Source organism: Neocloeon triangulifer, unplaced genomic scaffold, assembly GCF_031216515.1.
Source record: "Neocloeon triangulifer isolate White Clay Creek 2 clone unplaced genomic scaffold, ASM3121651v1 ptg000002l, whole genome shotgun sequence".
NCBI classification, from domain to species: Eukaryota; Metazoa; Arthropoda; class Insecta; order Ephemeroptera; family Baetidae; genus Neocloeon; species Neocloeon triangulifer.
In genome coordinates, this window is record NW_026775545.1 from 812655 (window position 1) to 837515 (window position 24861).

Genomic DNA, 24861 nt, shown 5'->3' on the forward strand with positions numbered 1-24861 from the left:
TTCGGAAATAGACCGCGACAAAAAAGTTTTGATAACCGTTCAAATAATGCGTCGATGTAATTCTTGGAATTGGAAGCGGGTCAAACTCCGGAAGGAAAACGGTTAGATTAATTTCTTTTTATTATTTTTGCACTCGACGCGCGGGCGAGAGGGAGGGTGGCAATTAAGTCGCGTTTTGACGGATGATGACGTGTGAGAGGGTGTCTGATGTGCACCCTTCACTCTGCAACACACGCCCTCGCAAGCCGCGCTCGCGCCGTGCTCTCGGCTCGACGCAACCTGCCCGTGTATTTAAGCACTCGCCGCCCGCCAAACATCTCTCTCGGCCACTCAACAAGTTCGCGCCGCACGGTCCCGGCAAATTTCGGCTCAAACTACGTGAGTATTCACTGACACTTGCTAATTCATCTCATATTATTTGCAATTGCTGTCAGCATCGTTCCTACTTTTCACATCTTACTGATTTTGTTCAAATTATTTTCCTGCAAATTTATATTTGGCTTAGAAATATTTCACCATTCAAACCATTTTATTTGAAAGTATGAATTATAGAGAGATGATAAAATACTTAGTATGGCAGAGAAAATTTAAGATTTGGGTGTTTTTGCAAACGTCTGTGAATTAAAAACCGATTTTACTTGATAATTTTTGTTGTTCAAATGAAAAATATTGAATAGGAAAAAATAAGAAAAATCTCTCTAATTTTCAATTCATCGACAACATCTTACTACAAAGAATTATTTCAAATAGAAAAAAATTAATGACATTATATAATAATTGTGTTATGTCATTCCTCATTATTTTGAGTAATTTTTCTCTTTTGTGAACAATCATTTCATCTGCCGTCACCTCCGGTTGAAACAAATTCAAAGGACTAATTAGCTTGTGAAGCAGAAACCTGTTGATAAATGGACACTAATGAGAACGCCTTGCGTGGATTTTTCTCATCCGAAAGAAAAATAACTCTTTTTCTCCCATGAAAAAAATTATTCATTTCTCCCTTTTTGAGGTTGAATGCGTTTGTAATCGCGGCGAATTAATACTTTTCCTTGTGCTCCGCAAAGGTCAAAAGTGCAGAAGCTTGATAGGCTGCACAACAACAATGACCGTCTGTGTACAACTTAGATTACAAGGGGGAGAGAAGTTTCTTGCTGATATGCTCTTCCAGCACAGGCAAAGAAGTTTTCCATCGAGCGCGGCAGCCGCGGGCGAACGGCCTGAAAAATGCACGCGCGCCCACCATTTGCGGCCAAATTGAATTTTTGCCATATTGCGATCGGAGTGGCTGTGAAAGAGCTCTCGGCACAACAGACTTGATTAGCTTACACGAAAGATCAGCTTTTTGAATCAAATTTATATCTTTTATAACAAAATATCTAAAACATATTTTATGAACCGTTCCCATTTCCAAAGCTTCTCTCAAATGAGCAAAATTTTGTGTTTTTTTTTTATAAGTTCGCAGCATACGGATTAATTAGGGCATATTTGATGAAGTCAACTTTGACAAAAATTGTTATTAAAACTAAATTTTATAACTAACGTTTCTATCCAAATTTATTCAGTTCTCGATGCCACAATTTCTTTTTAGAATATTAAAAATATTATTTTCATAATTTGTAGAGACTCTTTCATATACTGTCATGCTTATAATAATACTTTTAGTTGCAAATTCACTTTCATACTTATAAAAATAATAATTTTTAAGAACAATTTTCATTTTTTTTTTTTAAGTTTAAGATTGACAATCTTAAGTTAATAAGCACGTAACAAGCAGAAAAACAATTAACTGATTGATCTCAAATCAAATTTTTGTGTTATTTTTCCCATGCAAAATTGAATTTAATGCATTAAAAGTTGGTGCAGAAAAATGTTTTGTTCTTCACACAAACTTGATCGTAGAACCGTACAGGGGATTTGCGGAAGGAATTAGTTGGAAGTTCATGTGTGCAAATTTAATTGCGAATTCATTACACAAAAGTTTTACACACACTCCATATTCAATTACGTCGCGCTGAAAGTAATGAAAATTCACGGCAAGATAAACATAGCAGTTTGTATTGCGAGACCTTTGTGTGCGCGGAGGAATTAAAGTTTTGCGATGACGTTTTGTCTCTGGAGGGCGAGAATGGCGCATCCGTTCGTTGTTTCCAGAGCTACGTGCAAAATTCAACCAGCAGCTCTGACCTTTCTGCTTTGTGGAAGAATCGTGCGCGGAAAAGATAAAAAAACGTTTTGATAGGCTTTGGTCAAATTTCACGACAGGGTAGTAGTTTTGTATTTTTTAAAGATTATGTTGGATTTTTCTTGCAAAAGCAAAAGACAACTTATACCAGTTTACTTATTGATTAATAGGCACAATTTTAATTTTGGTCAAAAATTAAATTGGTTTCCAAGAGGTAACCTTTATTGTATAGAAGAAAGAGGCTTTTGTTAATTTTAGAGGAAAAATTTTCATTTTTCTCAATGTTAAATTATATAATTTCCTTAAGAAGTATTATTACCCATTATAACTTTTATTTTATTTTTTGAGCCTCGAGTTGTTAGAGAAAGATGAAAAAGCAGAACATAATAAATTTACATCTAATAAAGGTTTTTGGAAAAGCCTTCCGGATATTTAACTTTGGCCTTCGTAATTAATCACTATTACCCATTGTATTATCGAATATTTTTTGGGCAAAACATTAATATATTTATCTGAATTTTAGTAAAAACTTTCTCTTAAAATTTAATTCAATGAAGTTGGCAGTAATATTTATTATATACATAACCGAGTATCAAAACTGCAACTAATCCAAATCTTTTAGAAATGTTATTAATTTATAATTATTATATAGATATTCGAGATATTCAAAATAAACTATTTATATTCTTTTATCAAGCAAAAAAACGTTGACGGTTGTTAATAAAACGCCTGCAAATTCAAAACTAGGCAGACCCGCTGACCACGCAGCTCGTGCGGGGTGCATAAGTCCAATTTCAGCGGTCGAGCGAGTCGCAAAAAGTGCGAGCCGCAAGAAGCAAATTGCAGTTTATGTTTTTCACGATACTCTGACAAAAGGAATAAATGATCAAAGGGTGCACAATCAGTAAAAGGAAAAGGAGAGGAGTCGGCGCCACGTGTGCATCCAATAAACCGACCTGTTGCTGACAACTCGCTGAGCCAATAATAAAAATATCGCGTTGCGTCCAAAGGAAAAGAAAGAAATAAAGGTCTGCTCGTCATTAAATGTAACGTTCCGGTCTCGCCATTTGCAATATCGTTCAATTTGTTGTAATGCGTGGTGCGGCTCAAGCGGGCGAACGGGAAATATTTGTTTTTACGTCCGTCGCTTGTTTACGAGCGAAAGCATATAAATTTTATGTGTACATATTTCGCGGTATACGTTTTATGCGCCTCAAACCAGAAACAACGGGAAATTATTCATCACATTTGTTAACAAAACTGTAATTTACTTCGGAGGAAAAATAACATTATTTATGTACTAAATTGAGCATGAAGATTTAGTTCAAAATTAACACAACATTTATACGAAAAGCGTAAATCACGGAACGGAGTTTGCTCGTGTGAATGACATGATTTGCTGAAGTGAATTGCTGTTTTGAATAAAAAAAATTATTGCAAAGCATTGGTGTACAAGTTAAATTGCTTTCAGAGAGAAACAATTGCATGAAAAAACTCGGGAAAAAGCTTCAATGAAAGACGGAAAAAACGATTGGATGAGTAGAATTAAAAAGCAGGCAATACATTTTTTAAAGGGAATGGAATGAAAAGGAGGAAAAATGATTTCTTCACTTTCTAAAGAATCTCTTCTGAAGATCCACGATAAACATTTTCAATTTTCGTGTACAAGAAGAGCCAAATAGTAAAAAATGCTATTAGTTGACTTTCTCTTAATACGCCATGGCCGACGGCTGCATGTGATTGGTCCAAAATTTCCAAAGAATAACAAATAACTTGTCATTTCTTTCGTTCTTTCTCTTCTGCAAGACAGAAATTTTCCAACTCACCAACTTCTTGTCTGTAATAGTATTTTTTCCCATTACGTCAGAAACAGATTATTTGGCAAAAATTGGCAAGGAGTCCAAATTCAAAAGGCACAATAAGACATTTTATTCTTACAATAATTACTTTGTCAGAAAGATTGCGTAAGTTTTAAAAAATATTGATACTACAGAAGAACATTTTTAATTTAAAAAGATCATAAAACGAGTAAAGAAAAATTGAATTTGTTTATTAACTTCTTTACACACTCTATCAAGAGCAAATTGAAGCAAGTAATTATCTTAAAATTTGACATAAATTCCATATAAAAAAACCTGTTTCATGAGCGAACATTTCTTTTCTTTCTAATTTCCTCAACGCAGAAAAGACTTCATGTTGATGAATATTGTTTGAATTTTTTTTTCAAAATTTTGGAACATACCATTTAAAGCAGTCCTGGTTGATCTATCTCTCCGTTTGCTCTCTCTGTAAATAAAAAATTTAAGATGAATAATAAATAAATTGAAAATAAAACTAAAAAATTTAGCTTCTCAAAAGTTTTCAACTTAAAATAATTTACTTTTGTTGTTCGAATTTTAAATCTCTTAACTTCTACTTCACTGCACGTGTATCCAACTTGCAATTTCAAGGCATATATTATATGAAATCACTTTTCCCTGCAGGCAAGGTCGTACTTTTTTTCCTCCCATCCAATCCAATTACGATCGGCGTCGCGTGAAATTTCACGCTAAAGCGATTCAGCTGGGAGCTGCAGCCGCGAGATAGAGAGCAAACAAACAAGCAGAATTGAAATTGGCGATCGCCGAACCGATTCGGCTCTTTCATTTGACACCGGATAGCTTAACTGGGGCAAAAAATTAATCATCACCTGCCGGCCGAAAACAAAAGCGCCGCCCTTTTTGATCGTAAAGCTGTTTCTTTGAGTATAAAGGAGGCGCGCGTCTTATGTTTTATTACATTCCTGGAGGGTGAGATGCGCCGCACGCGTCACAGCCGAGGAATTCTTCAAAGCCGAGATTAAACGGAGCCGCCGGAAGACAGACTACCTGGCAAGAGCGGAGCTTTACGAGTTTCACTTGCACAATGGAAATGCTAATTTCGCAATTGCAATTAAAGCAATTCATTACTCGATCTATTCCTGGGGCCAAAGAAAGTGCTACTCCTTTTGAAAAGGGATATAAATTTCAGGTGGGCCGTTAATGCCAAAATGATTTTACTCCGGCGAGTGAGTTGGAAAATTGACTTTTAAAGCCGCGAGCCTGAACGATGTGAGGCCATAAATCATCTGCGGTGTCAAAGACTTGTTGGTTCTGCAAAAACATTTTGTAAGCGAACCGTGTTGCCAATCGAGATATTGAATGATGGAATAGAAATTTCTTTGCTTTCCCTATACAAACGAATTATTCTTGCTTGACACTCAAAAATTATTCTCCTTAATTACAATAGCTCTTCAATTTTATACATAACTTTTAAATAATCATTTCAAATAATTGTGTTGTTACAAACAAAACGTTAAAATATTATTTACATTTCATAATTTCTCCAAATTTCTTTTTTTATTTCTCTAATTACACTCCTTGAAATAAATTAAATATTTATTCAAAATGTGAATAAATGTGACACTAAAAGAACATATCAAGTATTGCGTTTAAATTTTGAAAATTGAAATATTTCCTTCTTACATGATTAGAAATTAAAGGGACCGAAAGTTTCAGACAATCAAGAGAAAATCTCAGAAGCTGCTGTAGGCTAATTATGGCAATAGGCGTAATTATTCATTAAGTAAATTGCGTGTTTCAAGACTTCTCATCTGCTGACGCTTTTATTTGTAATTGCCATTGTCGATTCCGGCAAAGGCTCTCTCGCTCTGTCTCTACCCACGCAATCTACAGATTTCCGTATCGGCCTCGAGAGACGTACGCTAATTTTGAGCGATCTGGAATCAATCACGGTCTCTTAAGTGGAGTGGCAGCATTTCAAATGAGCTGCTCCCCCTGTATTATTCAACAGATACACCCCCGCCTGGTAATTATGCGACCGCGCTTCCGCCGGTGGATTTTGCAAACAGTAATTACAGCTCTCGCGATTTCAAGCTTCAACGATTTGAATTTACTCTCCACAGTGTGCTTTTCGGTCGGTGCTGACGCAGAATGACCTTTTTCTCGCCAGCGGCAAATGTATAACAAAATGAAATTAAACCTCGCGGCTTTTCGGGCGTGTTTAAAATGCAAAGAGGGAAACGCGGGGATTCTTGAGAAGATTGCAATTTTTCATTGCATAATTCATGGAGGACGTGAGTCCGTCTGTGGAACGCGTGCCGAGCATTTGTATCCCGCGTAAAGTCAAAACGTGAAAAGAACAAGTAAATTACGAAAGCTTATTATGCTAATTAATTACGTGGGCAAGCTTTTTGTTCAAACATTTTTCCCTAGATCCCAAGTAAAAAATTGTTGTATCTTGCACAAATTTATTTTTGTGTTGTCTTTAGAAATATAAACTTTTGTTTTATTATTAAACAACTTAACATCATTTTAATATATTTATTAATAATTTAAATTTATAATTTTTTATTTATTTTTTACTAAAAAAATATGAATTAATTTTATGCTTTAATATGTTTCTTAGTAACTCAATATTTTGTAAAAAAATTTTATTGATTATTTGAAATGATAAAATTAATAAACATTTAATCGAAAATTTAGTATAATATCATGAATATATACTATTATGATAAGATAAAAATATCTATGATCTTTGAAAGTTTGAACATTTTGATAAGCCATCATAATATGAAATGAAAATTCTCGAGTATATCCGATTTCTATGTTTTTTTTTTAGTCTTCAGAAAATATGCTTCCATTCCGCGGCATTTCAACGGAGGAATCGTCAATGATACTTCCGTGTGTGTTGCGAATCCACGGCACGCTCAGGCCTTTTTCTCTCTTCTCTAAATGAGGAAATTGATATCCCGGCCCTTCCTGGCGAGTGGAGGCCGCTTTAATGAGAGAGTGCAAACAAAAAAAGGGCGAAACGGACGAAAGGCAGCGTAAAAAGGTTTTTCTTTTCTGTGCATTTCACACGCGCCAGCGAGAGAAAGAGATGCGCAGCAGGACTGCCAGGCTGAGCATGCAAATTTACTTATTGTGACGAAAGAAAAGTTGAGGGCCCGAGCAGAGGGGCGCGGCAGGGGTCGGCCGGGCCCCGCGGGGGGCAGCGAAATCGGAAAGCTGGCAGGCCGGCTGACCACGCACAGCCATTAAGATTTTTACTGCCACGCCGTATATTTTTTTTGCGAGATGAGAAATAATGAATTGGTACGGCCGATTATGGCGCAAGCAACATAAACAGTCCAAATTGGACGCGACGAGATGTGGGCAGTAATTTTTGCCATTATTACCATCATCATTGTTATATTATGAGCTAGGGGTGCCATCGAGTTAATTTGCGGGGGTGCGAGTTTTGCTCAATGAATTTATCGTGTGTTGCAGCGTTAGAAAAATATAATTAGAGAGACAGAAACAGAGAGGATGAGGCCAGGAATTGCAGCCACCCTGTTCGCGCTTATCACGTTATGCCTGATGGCCTGCGCAAATGGATCTCCACTAATCAATCCAAGGTGAGTTTGACCTCAAAACACTCCCAACAACTGCTCCTGCGCCGACCGACGCAAGCATAAGAGCAAGAATTCAATTGAATCATTTCTTTAAAAAGCAATTCCTGGAGCATTGTTAATTTTTGATACAAAATTAGGGAGAGTTAAAAATATATTTTTAAGGTGCAACCATTGGCAACTAGAATGATTATCAATAATTGTTCAAAATTTTCTTTTATTTAATATATTTATTAGTAACTATTAAATTTGTAGAATTAATTTTTTTACTTTTTTAATCAAATTTTGTTCTTTCATTTATCAGATATCAATGGAACATTTCTAGGTCTCATATAAACTCATTTAATCTTTCCTGAAAATGTGACACACATGATTTTGATTATATCTGATTGAGAAAATTACATTTTTTTTCTTCCTGTAACTCTTCAGGTACTTACATTTGTTGAATTTAAAATCCAACAAATTAATTTATTAAAATTAACAATAAATAGAAAATAAAATATAAATTTTAAATTATTAATTTCTAAAATGGATTAAAAATCAAATTTTATTTTATTCTTTTAATTATAAGATATATTATTAAACTTAATTACGTGCACTTGGAAAATCCTTGTTAACTCTGTTTCAGCAACGAAGTAATAGAGACCGACATGGATCCTGAACTGATGCTCCAAATTTTGGCTCGCCTGGGACAATCGATGTTGAGGAATCAGGAGCTCGAGAGGTATTTTGCGCGTCACAAATGTGCTGCTTGTCGTCAACAGCACCACAATTTGAAAGCTGCACAAACTGCTACGAAAGCACAAACTTTGATTTTATAGCAGAAAAATAATAATTATATATTTGTGTGGTCTTAATTTATGAGCTTTGCCGAGTTGATTTCTAATTAAAAAAAGCAGAAAATTTAAAAATTTTCGAGAAAAGAAAATTAACTAATGCTGGTAAATTTCTTGTTTCATCGGAACAAAAGAATTTACACCCCAAAGAGGTAAATATGTGTATAAAAATTCGTATACTCTGAGTTCTGGTTTTTCTCATTTGATTTGATCCACTTTAGCATGCTCTTTTAAAAATGTAAATATCAGACATATATCTTTTCATACATAATAAAAACCATTCACGCGAGTAGATGCTAAAATTCGAACCTCTTCCGAACACTCTCCTCTTTCTCATTCAGACAGTAGATTTACGATCAAATTCCACTCGATATCATGCCAAGCAGATTCTTAAAACAAACTTTTTTCCGACATTTCGCGCATGCCTGCCTTTTCAAAACGTCAAAACTGCACCTCACTTGCCATGAAGCTCGTTTTGCACAACCCAACACACACAAATCACCCAAAGGCACAAACTGGTGGTAAAAAAAAAACTGGAAATTTTAAGAATATTTAGCTTTTTTCTCTCAGGAAATAAAAGTTTTTGATGTAAAAAAGATCTTGATATATATTAAAATAATTTTGAAATAATAATTCTTAAATATTGAACCTTTTTAACAATTTAATATATTTATTAATTAATTTTAGCCGGTTCAAGAATATTTCACTGCACATCCCAAATTTTTTCTGAATTATTTAAATCTTTTATCATATTTCAAAATAATAATATCTTATAGCTTGAATAAAAAGCCGAGTCATTTCATAATAATGTGGATGTAATTTAAGACTGAATGATTCGTTAAAAAGTTTCAAGGTGTGTAAGAATTATTTATTGAAGCGCCACTAATTTCACTTTTAATTCAATACCTTGAACTATCTACAAAATTTAAAATTAAGGCGTTAAATAGAATTTAATTTCCAGTAGTTTTCTAATATGAAAAAAAAAGAGTGGCCGCAGCATCAGCGAAAGCTCCTCGGTGTGAGGAGCTGCACAGTGTCGTTTTGCACGATGTGGAAAGCATTTATGAATAATGAATTCTCATGCATATTTCAGCCGCGACGGATTACAACAAAAGCCTGTGTAGTTCCGCTTGCTCTCTTTCTCTTTCACTCTGTGTTCGTTTTTGCTGCACGTTTTGCCTGCCGAGTGCAATAACAACGCGAGTCCTCTCGCTGATTTTCGCAGCTCAAAACGAGGCCTGGATTTCGGCATGAGTCGCGGCTTTTCGGGATCGCAGACGGCCAAACACCTGCTCGGACTGGCGGCCGCCTCGTACGCAGGAGGGCCTGGCCGCAGGAAGCGCGACGCAGTTCTCTTCACCGGCAACTAATCCCTCCTAATTATTCCACACGTTTTTAATTCCGAAATTCCTCGGGCTCTATTCCTTTTCTCGACACTCATTATCACAACTCCGGCATGCAAATCAAGAAGTTTTCCCACCCAGAGGCTCCTTTCGTCCTTTCTCCTCATTTTCTCGCCCGATAATAATAATAATAATAAAAAGTATAACCCAGCAGATTTGTACCTACATACATATGTGTTTTAGCACAGCAGATCGATGTATATTTTTATCTCTACCTTCGATTTCGATGCTGCTTTCCTCGGCAGGATTGATTAATTGTCCACGTGTATATTCGATCTTTCCGTACGTAGCGTGATTAGCAACCGCATCACTAGCAGCGTGATTGCCTTCCTGGCCTGCAACGGTCGTTTCATCTCTCTCTCTCCCTACTATGATCTGTCGCAAATATTATCAGTGCAATTCTCCATGCTGTATTGGAATCGACGTAGATTAATTAAATAAATAAAATGTAATGTTTGAAAAAAAAGAGAGAAACTCCGCCAACACATACACACACACATATTATGTAGCGCACAGTAGGTCTGTATCAAGGTTTATCAATAAAAGTCTAACATATGCAGTCACAGTACTTTTTCATCTTTGACATATTCCCCTTCTTTCCCACAAAAGCACGTCACACTTTTGACGAATTGGGTTTTGTGCCAGAGCCAACATATCATGTTGAATGTATTTTGGGACCTTTAGGAAGCAAAATAAGGTAAATAAATATTGACTTTTAAATCAAATGGCTATAGAAAAATTTATACTATCAAATTATTAATAACTAAGAACGAATAAATTTTTTTTTAATGTATTCGATTTGACGATTAAAGGAAATCAATCATAAAATTTTTCATGATTTACTTCGTTCGTAATTCATTCTAAATTAATTAAAAAAAATTTCAAGTTGCTTGTCCTCAACTCTGGTTATTTCCATTGAAAGTAACATTTGCAATAATATACCATGGCTATATTTTTTCTACCAACAATAATTAAAATGCAATAATCTCTTCAACAAATTCAAATTATATACGAAACGCATTTTTTTCAAGCGCCCTGCTTTTCCGCGTCCTGAATGATGTCGTCGATTTCGTGGTGTTTTAACATGGACTCCTTTTTCCACTGCAAAAGAATGTAGAGTAGGAAGTTTTGGAGGAAATTGAATTTGCCTATACTTTTTCGTCTCTCGAGGGCAAAGTGGACAGGAAAGAGATCATTTCTGGTTTGCTCGGATCGGCGAGGGCGAGCACCGAGATGCATCCATCAACCGCGCCCAACACCAACGCCTTTCCATCTTTGGTGCTCGCGATCGCGCTCAACTCGGCCTGCACCTTGTAATTTGCAATCATACTCGCGTCTGCGGTTCTACAAAGAAGATGAAAAATACAAACTGAGAAAGTTGAGATATAATTTTTTGTGGGATAAAAATGACAAATATAAAATACTTATTTTTTTTTAAATAAGCTTATATTTTAAAGCAATATAAATATATATTTGTTTTGATACAATTGATCAAAATATCATTCAAAAAGTGATGGAATCGTAATAGGAAATAAAAATTCCATACTTGAAAATTCGCAAAGTTCTTCTGCCACTGTGGTAGTAGAGCACATACTCGTCCGTTTGATTGAACAGCGACATGACAGTAAAAACACCCTCAGCAACTTTTGGGATGAATGTTTTGACAGTCGCTCCGTGTTTCAGTTCCAGCAGCTGCAAACCGCCGCTGTGTGAAGCAAAAATAAGAAGGAAAAAATGATGAAACCGCCCGAGGTGCAATTAGAGAAAGCTCTTTGAAATGCAGATGTACACAATTGTTTTTTATTTTTAATTGAGGAAAATGTTTGTTTTTCCGTACCGCGTCGGGGCGTAGAGGCCGTACTTGCCGTCCTGCGTGCAGCAGCCACCCCATTTCTGGATCGTCCTCGAAACTTTGGCGTTTGTGCCATTGCCGCCGCCGCGAATATCGACCACGGTCGCTTTATCCGAATCAATCACGGCCACCAGGTTCGCCTTGTTGGGCATCGCCAGAATTTGCAACACTTCCTTCCCTAAGCAAATTTATCGTCAAACCTCGATTTATGCAAAAAGCAGCGTTTTTCTTTTGTCAAACCGGATTTTAGTTGGAATTTTGCATTCAGGTTGCCGGTTTCTGCGTCAAACACCAGCAGAGTTTCTTTGGTGGTGGGGCCTGTGCCGCCGGAGGATGTCGAACCTACGGAATTCGAGCGGCTCCGAGCTGAACCCGAGCGACTGGATTTGCTACTCCTGGACGAGTGGAGACTGCCCGAGGTGCTCGAAACGCTACCTCGCCGCGAATTCGCTTTTTTGCTATTAGGCAATATTAAAAAAGTGGAAACAATTTACTAATTGAAACACATTTTAACAAATATTCCATTAAATTAATAAAAAATGTTTTGATCTTTGCATTATTTGATTTCCTTTAGTTATTTTTCTTTGAATTTTAACAAAATTTATTAAAGAGAAAGGTTAATAAATATTTTACATTTATATGAACAAAAAAAATTTAATAAAAAACCTTTTATTTTTCATAATATTAGGATTTTTCAGAAGTTTTTTCCGTTTCATTGGCTCAAACGAAACTTAGTTTTTTTTTTTTTTACAAAATTGGCAAAACTTTTTCTCCTAATGAGGAGAAGATTATCTAGCCAGTTTAAAGAGTGAAATTAAATTTTTTAATTACTATCGATTACTTTATATTAAAGGAAAATATATTAATTAAGAAAAAAATCTATTATACAAAAATTCATTTGAGGGAATTTAATCATATCGTAAGGAAATCATGCTTAATAGAAAAGTAATTTTAAAGAATTTAAACTAAAAAAAAATCAAGTCACCTTGTTTTTGGAGCAGCCGAGGCGTCCTCCTGGTTGCAAATCACAATGTGCTCATTATCGCAAGTGACGACGGCCGGCTTGAAACTCGAGTGTAGCGTGAAGTTCGCAGCCCAAACGCGTTCGCCGTCAGGCAAAGTTCTTACCACTAATAATCCCTCTGTAGCGCCCTCGGACGGACCGGAGGCCGTCAAGAACCTTTGCGGACAAATTAAGAGAACTTTCTCGAAAAGGAAAACGAGATCAACCTTTCTCCGTTGTTGAGCAGCAGAATCTGTTTGATGTTGGGCTGCTCCTCTTTAAAAATGACGCTCTCCAGAGCGCGATTCCAAATGATCAAGTTGCCCGACTCGGCAGACACGATGTACCTAAATGAACCGTAAATATTAACCCGAAACAGTATGGAAATCTCTTTTTTAGCACCTGCCGTCCGAGGTGACCTCGGCGTGAGTGACGATTGCACCCAAAGGACTGTCGGCCAGCCGGGCCTGTTGGGTGCCTGTCAACAAGTCCCACACTCCGACGCAACCCCTCGTCACGGTAATAGCCAGACAGGCGTCTTGCGCGATTCTGAACATGGAAAAAATTGTCAAAATTGTCCTAAAATTATGAAATAATTCTCCACAAAAATTTAACTTATTTAAAAGCAGAATGATTTTTTGGATTACATTTTACTATTTAAAGCGTTCAGCTGAGCAAATCACACTTTTAAATTTCTTACCGCTGTAAAACAAATTTTAAATTTTGCTAAATTTTCTCCAAAATACTTGCAAAGTCAAATTTTCAAACATTTTTCAAGTGATAAAAAAATAATTTAATTTTTTTAGCACCGATCAATTAAGATCTTTTAAAAATACTAAAATTTAATTTACGAAATTCATCGAAGAACGTAATTTTTGTAAAGTTATTGAGATGAATATTTATTTTTTGACTCCATGAATGCATATTATTTTCAAAATTATTACTCACTGGTCGCAAATAAGGAATCTTTGTACGCCCGTAGATGATAAAAATTAATTACATAATTTCCATCCATATTTAATCAAGATTTGAAATTAATTTTAAATGAACTTGTTATTTAATAAATATAGAAATAAGTAATTAATTATATGAGCATTAGATAAACGTGAAAATTTGGAAATTAATACGGATTTACTCTAAATGATGGATGATGGCCTAAATGAATAATCAGATTATTCTTGGAAAAACTTGCATATCCCAGCAAAAAGTCATTTGGTTGTAAAACTTTGAGCTCACGTGATTGCGTCGATTTGCAGTTCATGCCTGTCGATCGCGTGAACTTGCTCAAAAATGTTATTTATGTTCCAGACCTTGACTGATCTGTCGATCGATGAAGTTATTATCTGAATAAAAAAATATATCATTTTTATGGCCTGAAGTTTTCCTCGAGATTTTTTTGTGTACCAAATTCCAGTTGCCAATAGTCAGAGGCTCGAGAGAAATAATTCTGCCGAAATGAGCGTCGAGAACTTTCAGCAGTTGCTCCGACTCGACGTTCCACACGTACAAACTTTTCCTAAAATTAGAGATTCATATATTTTCTGGTGAGAACTAACTTGTTGAATCGCCGCTGTTATGAATAGTAATAAAGGTTTATGTGCAACAAGCAGGTTACGCGGGTTGCATAATTTTTTACGGCTCGTCGTTATTGTCGAGATTTATATGTCCGGGTGATTGCGCATTAAAAGCATTCACCGTGCAAATAACGACTGACGAGCGAGCATTCATAAATAAAAAAATGAACGTCAAACCTGACTGCCGCGACGAGAATATCTTTGGATAATGAAAGTACGCATGAGTTGGACTGCAGCATTTTCGTCGAAATGTTTCGAACGCTGTGCGCAAGAGTGAATGATTTCATCGTGCAGCTTTCAATGTTCCAGATTCTGTAATTACATAAATAATTCATATGCTAAATATTTGTCTTCGTTTTAATCAGTTTTAATTAAAACCCAACCAAAAGAGAAAGGCAATTTTCAGAAAACTTGATTAAAATGTAATACTTTTGTTGATGCTTGAATTTGAAATTATTTAATAAAATTAAAAAATAACTTTGCTTAATTTGATTTTTTTTTCAAAACTTGAAAGAGTTATCTTGAAATTTTTTATTTTCATAAAACTAAATCTAAAAATCACAGATGCATATAAAAATATTCTGATATTTTTTTTTTTTTTTACTGTTTGGTATATGATGATTTTTTTTTTTTTTTTTTAATTTTTCCTTTCTGATATTCGGTCATAAAGTTGGAGCTAGAAATATTTCTAACCTAAAGCCATTGCAAGTTGTTCCGAACAAATTCTCCTCCTCTTTGTCGAGTTTAAGCTGCAAAAGTTGTTCGCCCGGGTCTTCAAACTCCTTGTTGACCCTCCAAGTTGCGCCTTCCACGCAAGCCTCAACCACGCCTTTGTCCTTAGTCATGCAGTAAACTTTGGTCCACTCGCCGTTTTGCGCCATTGCACTTTTTGGTTAAATTTTTCACATTTTAAAATATCTTCCCTTTGTTAAAGCAGAGGTACCTGTGAAAAGCGAGCGGCTCCATTTTAAGTCCTTCGCTGTTGCTCGCGATTAGCATCATGTCTGGCTTATCCAATTGGCCGCTCCACAGGATAAATCTCATTGTCTGCAAGCTGCGGCATTCCATGGTCAAAATCGGCTTACGCACCCAGCCGCCGTCATCCTCTTTTCCCGCCTTCCGTTTGCACAAAGGATAAAAGGCATTTAAAATGAATTAAATTGCCGTCAGTTATAAATCATTTCAATTTTGGTAGAAGTAAAAAATGATTTAATTTTTGGAGTGAAAATGAAATGATTTAAAAACCAATTCTATAATAAATAATTTTATTACTTCACGAAAATTTAAAATATTATTTTTATTTATTAAAAAAAAAACTCCAGGTTTTGTACTTGTGCGAAATTTCTAAAATTTTGATTCCCTCAAAAATAAATGAAATTTCCTTCATCGAAACTGTTTCTAATGAAAAATAATGCAAAAATAAAAAAAAACTTTTCATCCAATTTTTTTTTTTTAAATTTTCTTGCCTGGGCAAAAGCGGCGCTGACAAAACTGGCTCCATCGTGGTTTGCCTGCAAATCGCCTTGCAGACTAAACTGGGCCCACGTTCGGTTTCCATGCACGAGCAGGTGTGCATTCAGAAGGAAAACGCCGTGAATCTCCTCGTCGTTTTCCAACGGCGACGCCAAAATCACGAACTCGCTGCTCAGCATGTTGAGCAAAACGACCTGAGAGAATAACCAAAATCCAAAGTAAATTCGCGCACAATTTCAACTCGCAACACACTTTGTTGTTGTTTGTGTAGGCAGCGGCGTATCTGTTGTCCGGACTGAGCACCAAATTTTGCATGATGCCCTCGATGTCCGGGTTGACCTCGCGGGTCAAATCGCTGGTGGCCAAGTCCCACGTGAGGAACTTGTTTGAGACGGAAACAATGTAGCGGTAGTCGGCGGTGAGTTTGAAACCAAACACGGCGAACTGGTGGCCCTCCAGCGAATACTGCGCCGCAAAATTCGGGGCGTTATTTTCATAAATTATTCTCGCTTTTAATTTGGGACAATTGGGACTAATGTTAGCTTAAGCTGATGTTTGAACAAGTTTGGTTCAGAATTTGCACCGCCAGACAAATTCACAAAGGAGAAACGTTTTGAGAGTTGATTTTTCCTTGTAAATAATTTAAAATTGAGTATCAAATGTAAATCACAAATTTCGTTTTCAAATTAAAGAATTTTAATAATAACTGTCTTTTTTCCAGGAAATTGTTTGTCTCACATTTTTCTCGTTTTTTTCTCTTTATGGAAACAGATTGATTAGTGGACCAACAATGCTTTGTTAATTTTTAACTTTTTTATATTTATTAGAGGGAAATTTGATAAATTTAATTCAGAATTTCTCACCTTGAGAGGACCTCCGGGTGTGTGCAAGCAATGATGCATCGGAATGAGGGCTGAGTGGTGCGGCCCTTCCTTATCACATTGCTGCAGAAGCCTTTTAACGTTGGGATTTGTGCCGATTTCAGGCAAAAGTCGGCCGACCAACTGAGAGGCCAACATGTCGGGATAAACGCCCAAAATCGCACCACCCAGTCTCAACGCGTCCGCCACCAATGTCAATTCTCTGTTTCAAATTTTTAATTTTTTTTTGCAAATTTTTTATTAAAAATAATCACCTTATAGTTTCTTTGTTTGTTAAATGCAAACACGTGTCTTCAAAGTCAGAGAGGACGGCCTGCAAAGGACATGAGGACAATTTCGCGTGCAGCCACTGATAGTTGAAAAGGGCGTGTTCGTAAAGGTCGTCGAACCGCTGACACCGCACTAAATGGAACGGCATCTCACCGAACTTTTCATGCAAAATTAGCTTAGAATTAAAAAATAAATTAAATTTATACTTTTCTTAAATTGTATCTTGAGACTTTTCCCTCTTTGTTGTAGTAAACTAACGGCTGTGTCGGAACTTTTCGATCAGCCGCACTGTCCTTTGAAGCCAAATTGAATCTATGTCTCTGAATTTCTGTAAATTTGAATGGCTTTGGAACGCCTCCTCCCCAAATTCCGAGAAAATAGTCGGCGATGGACGAGTGGAAATAATTTGACAAATTCTTATTTTTGAAATATCGCTCTCGTGCTGCATCTCGGAACTGTCTGTAATTTTATATTATTTGAGTCATTTTCTCAATGAAATCAAAAAAATTAAGTCAATATACTTTAATTAAAAGAGATAACTAAAATAATTTTTAAAATAACTGTAACGAGTCAAAAACCCAATTAAGAACAAACAATTAGCAAACACGTGCAAACTTGCAGAAGCTTTCACTTTGCTCTCGAAATAAGCGCACCTGTGATACCAATTCATCACACTGACGCCGTCAGCCTCACGTTCCGACAAATAATTGGGCAAATCGTTTCTGATCCTCGTCCACAAGAGAGGCGGGATCCTCCTGGTAGGCGGTAAGTGGTATTGATAGACGTCGTCCAGGACTTTGTCGTCCAGGGAAATCAAGTCCTCCAACTCGGACTCGGACAGACCGCTCTTGGCCGCAGTGATGTACGCCAAGGCGTGGAAAACCAACAACCTCCCATGCTAAACAAAATTATTAAAATCAAAATTTTTTATCTTTATCAGTCTTTTTTAAGTCTAAATTTTTTTTAAATGATTTTCGGAAAAAGGTAAAGAATTAAATAAAAATTACTTCAATGAGAAACTTTGGAAAAAAAAACCATCAGATATGTAATTTTTAAATAGTGCCCGGAACCCGGAACCTTTAAAAAGTGCAATTTCGCTATAAAAAATTTCATAAAAATTAAATTTGAATTTTTTCCTCTCAAATAAAGACCTGTTTTTCAATTCTCTCAAAAAGCATCATAATCGAATCCATGATTGTCGACGCCAAATAAGTTTCCTGCGGTCGAGTGTAGCTCCTCCATCGGCAAATCTCGGCGAAAACCAATTTGACGAAAATGGGGAGGGAGCATTTGGAAATGGCATTAGCCACCAAACGCCACTGGTAATTTGTCAAGTCCCTGCACGCTTTTTGCATCCACATTCTTGAATATATATTATTTAATAAATTTTTCCCGTTGGAATTATTGCGCCCCACCTTATAACTTGCATGGCCAAATCTTCGCCTAAATCGGTTATCTCAATAAAATTCTCATCGGCATCAATCATCCGCCTCAACAGGTGGTAGTCCCTGGAAATTTCTGGGTTGTCTGCCTCTGCGGCGCACGTCAAGATAATCTGCCGAAGAGAGAGAGCGAGAAATGCGCGGGCGTTTGATTAACTCGTTTATGTGTACTTTGCAGTAGGGCGGGATTTTCGTCGGCAGCCAGGAAACTTTATTTGCACCCTGCGCGCCCGTCATCTGGTCGATCGAGTCGAGGAAAAGAAGCAGCGGCATTTCCTTCGTGGCAATTGTCAAAAGATACTTGAAGTAGGCGGTCAGGGGCACTAAGTCGTCGGGAATGTCTTCAAAGGGCAACATGTAGTTGTAAGAAACCTGAATTGAAGTGAAAAATATCTTAATTTAAATAAAATATATAAAGATTTACAAGACGTAATCATTATAATCGTATCTAAAAGACAACTTTGTGCAAACTTAATTGATAGAATATACATCTAAAAATAAAATATTTATTCAAATAAATTAATATTTTGGCTTGTTAACCTTTAAAATTAAAAAGTTTTAGTATTGTTAAAAAATTTAATTTTTTATTTCTTTTCATTAAAATTCAAATTTTACTGGCTTTTTTACAAATTAAATTTAAATTAAATTTCATATATTTTTTATTTTAATAAAAATAAAGATGGAAAATTGCTTTTAAAATATAACTCTACAAAATGTTGTGCCGTAAATTAGCAAAATTCCCATTAAATTTGGGAAAAATAAATTAATAATTCCTTGATCTGATGAGTATTTAACAATGTTGTCATTTAAACATGATTAAATCATTTTCAATTTAGGTTTTAATTTTTGTCAGTATTTAGTTAAGTCACGAATATTTGGCCCTTTAATATCTGCATGAGCAACAACAAGCTTTATCAGAAATTGCACATTTTTAGATCTCCAAATCAAAAATAGACTTTTAAAAGTTATATAAATGAATGTAATCTTCTTAATGCATCATAATGTTGTTAGTAGACACAGCCTTTAATGCTCAAAATCACTTTTAAGATTTGAACAGCACTTTTTCTTATTAATATGGAAGGGATTTTTTAAAAATCAAATAGATAAATTTACAAAATCATGTGTGTAGCTATTTCTAAATAATTAAAATTTAAATTGGTGAAAGAGTCGGAAAAAGCTTCTCTATTGTAATTTTAAATATTAACGAAAATGTGATCTGTTTACAAAAAACACCTTTTGGTCACTTTACCTGTTGACAAATTGACACGAGGGTCGGCTGGAGACTGCTTGAGTCAGGCGTGGTGCCAAGAAACCTAATTATGCAAATCGGCTTAGAGCCGGGAAACCACTTTGGCGACATGGAGGCCGCCTTTGAGAGCATTGAGGTTTTGCCGCAGCCGCCCTCGCCGTACAGGACCAGTGGTTTTTTGGCCTCGGGGTCCTGCTGGTGCGCCCTGATCCGCTCAAGGGTGTCCTCCCGACCGTAAAACACCTTTAGCACAGAGACGGGAGATGCTTTTTAATTGCGAATCCTTGCCAATTATAATAATGGAAAAAAGAGTGTAAAACCTCGACGCAGTTGTTGCACGCGTTCATGTGCTGCAAGATTTCCGTCACGATCTGCCCCTGGGCGCTCGAGTCCTCTTTCCGCATGGCGCGGTCTATTAGCTTCACCATGTTTTTGTAGAAGTGCGTGATGAAGTGCTGCAGGTACTCGGAGTGCGTGTCGGGATCCAGACCCTCTCGCCCGATCCATTCAATTGTGTACCTTTAATTTATTTTTTTGGATTCTTTTTCAATTTTCTTTTTACTAAATTTAAAAAAAAAAATATTTTCACCCGATCAACAAAAATTTGAAATAATTAATTAAAGGGCCGAAGATTTTAATTAAATATTCTAAATGAATTTTGATAATTTAAATTGAGTATTCTTTTTCAATATCAACGAAAAAATTGAATCAACAACAAATTTTCAATTAATTGTTTAGCTAATGATTTATATTGCCAAATTCAAATTCAACCTTTGCAAATTAGTGGCCTCAATTTTGTTTGGCAGGCGAACGTCCCTGAGGTCCGCCATCAGTTTGCAAGCTTCCGTGTCGAGACTCCGGTTCAGAATGTCGATAAAAAGTGAGGCTTTTTTCAGGTTTTGCAGATTGATGTTGTTGATGTACCTGACGTAACCGAGACAGTGATTCTTGGTGTTTTTCACATTTAGAATGCCGTTAATAATTTCTCGCTCTGTCACTGCAAAAGACAAATTCGGCCGATTTAGATTCAAGCATTAAACAAAGCCCGCCGGGTATAAATTGCGCTGCTTTAGTCTGCTGACGTCACGAGTTAAATTTTGATGCCGTCGTTATTATACCTGACATGAAATAGTTGTGCATGGTGTCTTTGTCGATTTTGCCGCCGTTGAACAGCGACTGCGACGCTTTGCGCAGCAGCTTTTGCATTCGGACCATCGTGTCCCACCAAATGGCCTGGTCTTGCTGCTGCAGCTTCGGAACTCGCTACGATAGTAATTTGCGAATGAGGAGAAATAAATACATTGATCGATCGAGTCTGACCTTATTGTTGAAATTGACGAGGATTGAGGAAATCGGCTGCAGCACCGAAACGGGCGGCACGGCGTTGCTGTCCTTTTTGTACCAGAGGTCAAGAGTGCTGCCGTCAACATTCAAGGCAGTCAATTCGTCCCGCAGCAGTTGCAATTCCGCCGAAACGATGTACGTTGGAATTGGCCTGTATCCGTACTTTTGGCCCAGAAAGCACTTGATTTTTGGATATAATAATTAGTTCTATTTTTTAGTATCATAAATCATAAGTCAAGTAGAATTTTAATAAAACAAAATTTACTTTTTAATAACTATTTATTTTGATTTAATTTTTAATTTCCATTCATGAATCACTAAAATTTTTAAATTGTTTTTTGTAATAAATAAATTTTTGTTTTAAATTCTTTTAGTGTTAAACTCTAGTTGCAAACAATATAAATCACTTTACGTTTTAAGTGCATCATCAAAGCTAGTTCTAAATTTTGCCCAAATTTGATAATTTTTATGCTGTTATCTTCGAACATAATAGGCTGCTTAACTCGTTTTTAACAATGGCGTTGCTAAATTTTTTTTGCTCATTTAAGAAACTTGATTAATATAAATTTCCAAATCTGTTAAACGTAAAAATCTTTAAAAATAATATTAATTATAAAAATTAATTAATCTTTTCAGAAATGTTATAGCTATACTAAAATTTATGCCTTTAAAACCAACATTTATATTATAAAGCGTGTTTAAGTTAATTAAAATGCGTGTGTATTAAGCAACCCCCTGATTATTAGTATTTATTTGTTGTTAATTTTTTTTTTTTAATTTAATCAAATTTCAGAGCTCCATGAGAAATAATTTTAAAAGTTTAAACTTAACAGATTAAGAGCACAGTTAATTATACCAAAGTTTACAAATATAATAATTGTAATTTGGCTCGTAAGTAGAGCACAACCCTAATTAACTGCACGCCATTTGCATAAGCACACCAACTGTGCTAATTCTCCAGTGAACGCAGTGTAATAACACAACTAGTTTGAAAAGATAAATCGCAAATAAATCGCTTTGCATGTTAATCATTCTTTTGCAAAGAGCAGTGCTCAGCTGTCGATTACAGAGAGTATTTTATCTAAATGCAAATGAAAGCTCCAGAAATAGCAACCGGTGTTAAAATCACGTGTTTCTATTACTACATGCGTCACTTTACTCTAATAAAGAGAGGTTTCAAAGTAAGGGAGGAAAAAAGAGGCTGCGACTTTTAGAGTGGCGGCGGCGGCGGCATTGAAAACTTTGGTGCCAGGCACTGCAGGCGAAACTAAATCCTATAAATATTGCGCAGCGGTGTCGTGGCCCTTTTTTATTAAGTATTCTATCGTGTGTGTATGCGAACCCCTTCCTGGCGTATTTGCATTCCAAATCCATACAAAAATAAATATACGTACACGGCAGCAATAGCTCACATGTGAAATTCGGATGCACGCGAAAGATGTCACTTGGTTAATGGCGTGTTTATTTATTAAAAAGAGGTAATTGCACGCAACGAGCAGTTGAAACTCTGACCAGAATTTGACAGATAATAAAATCATCTGATTCATGAGTATCTTCAGCGAGTTAAGAAAATTTCACTTTTCATAATGCTGTTTTTTAGCATTTAAGTTATATTTTTAGTATTTTGTACTTTAATTTACATATAAATAATATTAAATTAAAAATGCTTTACGACTCAATATTATAGAATTAAGAGGGAATATGTAGTTTAAGCTCAAATAATTTTATTTGAATACCACAATTAATGTGTAGATTAATTATTTTGATTTATTTAATTTACATTTATTTTACAAAATTATATTTTTTTAAAACTTTAATTTCCCATTTTTTCATATTTGCCTATACTGTTTATTTTATTTTATTTTTTATTTTTTGGGTCAGGCCAAGACAAAGTGTCTTGTCGGCCTGTGCCCTTTATACTTTCACACTAAATAAAAAACCCGGAAAAAAATTGTATTTTTAATATTAAATTGAACAATTAATTTTATCATTTCAAATAGTTCAAATTGTTTAATTAAATTTTTATTACATATGACAATATATTTCAGATTGAGTCTTATTATTTGTTAAATATGGAAAATATTATTGTGCAATATAACTTTTCTTATCATGCCGTTTTTCACTTGTTGTGGAGATTAATGACATACCACAAAGTTGGGCCCCATTGAGAGACGCTGGCAATTGCTGATCTCCCTCATGCACAGCTCGGTTGTCATGTGGTCGTCAGTGGCTTCGTCTCGCACGCCCCATCGCATGTCCACCACCTTTTTGTTAATTACATTTGCCAACACACCGTCAACGTAATTATTTTGGTCCAATTATGCGAAGATTAGAACAACCTGAAATTCTAGCCCGTGCTTTTCTCTGCAGTAATCTTTTAGCTTTGGATACACTTGCGCCATCAGAGTGTTCCTCTCCATTCCAGTGTCTGTCAGTAATTTAGGGTTTACAGGAAATTAATTGAAAATATCAAAAGCTTTATATTTGTGTTTAAACTAGTATAGTTTGTTACAGTTCTGCATTTCCAAAGTAACGGAGCTACACAATTAAAATTAAATATAAATCTTTTGAATAAAAATTCTTATAAGAAAATCTATGGTTTAAAGAGTTGGTTTAGATTAAAACAAAATTAAAAAAAAAACTAGTAGAAGTAAAAAATAAATTTGTATTTAAAAGGTTTTAAAGTGATTTTAAATCATAATTTATTATTTATATATTCCAAAAATTTATCTTTCTTAAAGCAAATCTGCTAATTTAAGAAGGAGATTCAAAGAACATAAATTAACATTTCCACTTTCATGACTTCAACACACATGGCAGTTTAGTTTCCCCTTGAAAAGTTTGATCTAAATTACGTTTGAACCCTTCCAATGTGCAAACAAGGTAATAAAATTCGAGGAAATGCACCTGTGAAAGTGGAACTGGTGAAGATGCGCACAATCTTGGAGCTGACGGGTGGCAGGCGGTGCTCGAGCGAGCCCGCAAAAATCCTGTCCACCGTGCGGTCGTCCATGGCTCCTTGCCTCGGTCGAGGACCAACTGATCAAAGAATTCAATTTGAATGTGCGGGGGCCGCAATGACGGGCGCACCACAGAGGCGCACACTTTGTTGACTGATCGCCATGGCTACGATTAAAACTTTTGATGTATAAAGAAAAAGGGAAAGAAATACACACGCGGCGCGGAGACTTCTGGAAACCCAATTCAATTTTGGCGAATGCAGGCAGGTGTTTTATTTGGCGATCGAGTTTTCATTCCAAGAAGGCGAAATCAATTTATCGTGCAGGCCAGTGTAGGCGTGGATAAAGTGGGGTGCAAAACTTAATTAAGATGATCACCTCAAAATTGTCCTTTTTCTGTCTATGTTTCACCGAATGGTTTCAAAAAAGTTATAATTAAACAAATTTAGTTCAATTACTTGTTTTCCGCCGGAAAAAGCGTGCAGAAAAAACTCATAAAAACTTTTAATTGACATATTATAAACTCCAGTAAATTTTTAATTTTATCTTTAAAATCTATGAAAGGTGGGAGCCATCTAATATGAAACAAATTTTTACTTGTGCATTTTTTTTACTTCAATCTTGGATACACTGACAATGAGTTTTTAAAGCATTATAAGATATAAGTGACTAAAAAGCCAAAATTCATTACTATTTTAGATTTTTTTTAATAAATTAAAAAAAGGTTTTGAGCTCCTCAAATTTTTTCTTTTTAAAACGTTCTTTTTTATTTCTTCATAGTTTAAGAGATTGTGACACATTTTCTACTCTTTTTTTTCATTTTTGTAAGTAACAGATTAATTATTTAATAATATTTTTAAACAGCAACTGCAATAGTATAAAAAGGAAAAGTAGAAAAGTTTATTCCTTGAATAGTCTAATAATCTAGAATAGTCAATAGTCTTATCAAGTAGAAACAATA

General features: G+C 35.5%; 2 protein-coding genes across 3 annotated transcripts; one reads left to right on the top strand and one right to left on the bottom strand.

Moving 5' to 3' along the window:
- The first annotated feature begins 239 nt into the window (after positions 1-239).
- Positions 240-10408, top strand: LOC132205053 (diuretic hormone class 2-like). Of its 2 annotated transcripts, XM_059633891.1 has the most exons (5): positions 240-378; positions 7492-7619; positions 8242-8337; positions 8584-8601; positions 9675-10408. In XM_059633891.1, exons 2-5 carry the CDS (start codon positions 7531-7533, stop codon positions 9817-9819), a joined length of 348 nt encoding a protein of 115 aa, XP_059489874.1. In that variant the 5' UTR covers positions 240-378; positions 7492-7530; the 3' UTR covers positions 9820-10408. The 2 variants fall into 2 exon arrangements, with proteins under 2 accessions (XP_059489874.1, XP_059489876.1); XM_059633893.1 differs by lacking the exon at positions 8584-8601.
- A 448-nt stretch (positions 10409-10856) lies between these two features.
- On the bottom strand, positions 10857-23953 carry LOC132205548 (NACHT and WD repeat domain-containing protein 2-like). Its single transcript, XM_059634653.1, has 30 exons — positions 23848-23953; positions 23280-23368; positions 23088-23204; positions 20917-21120; positions 20715-20859; positions 20368-20593; positions 19917-20115; positions 19597-19839; positions 18519-18719; positions 18321-18460; positions 18057-18267; positions 17559-17803; positions 17112-17364; positions 16890-17062; positions 16618-16837; positions 16007-16219; positions 15748-15948; positions 15225-15397; positions 14975-15166; positions 14459-14593; positions 14112-14223; positions 13944-14050; positions 13110-13256; positions 12935-13054; positions 12690-12884; positions 11945-12162; positions 11690-11882; positions 11399-11557; positions 11007-11196; positions 10857-10953 (listed from the first exon to the last, which is right to left on the bottom strand). Exons 1-30 carry the CDS (start codon positions 23951-23953, stop codon positions 10879-10881), a joined length of 5202 nt encoding a protein of 1733 aa, XP_059490636.1. The 3' UTR covers positions 10857-10878.
- Between the last annotated feature and the right edge of the window lie 908 nt (positions 23954-24861).

Coding starts and splice junctions, on each gene's coding strand:
- LOC132205548 (XM_059634653.1), bottom strand. CDS start 23,953: ATGGACGACCGCACGGTGGACAGGATTTTTGCGGGCTCGCTCGAGCAC. Junction 19,840..19,916: donor CGTGCAACAACTGCGTCGAG/GTTTTACACTCT, acceptor TCTGTGCTAAAG/GTGTTTTACGGTCGGGAGGA. Junction 14,594..14,974: donor ACAACTTGCAATGGCTTTAG/GTTAGAAATATT, acceptor ATGTAATTACAG/AATCTGGAACATTGAAAGCT.
- LOC132205053 (XM_059633891.1), top strand. CDS start 7,531: ATGAGGCCAGGAATTGCAGCCACCCTGTTCGCGCTTATCACGTTATGC. Junction 7,620..8,241: donor TCTCCACTAATCAATCCAAG/GTGAGTTTGACC, acceptor ACTCTGTTTCAG/CAACGAAGTAATAGAGACCG.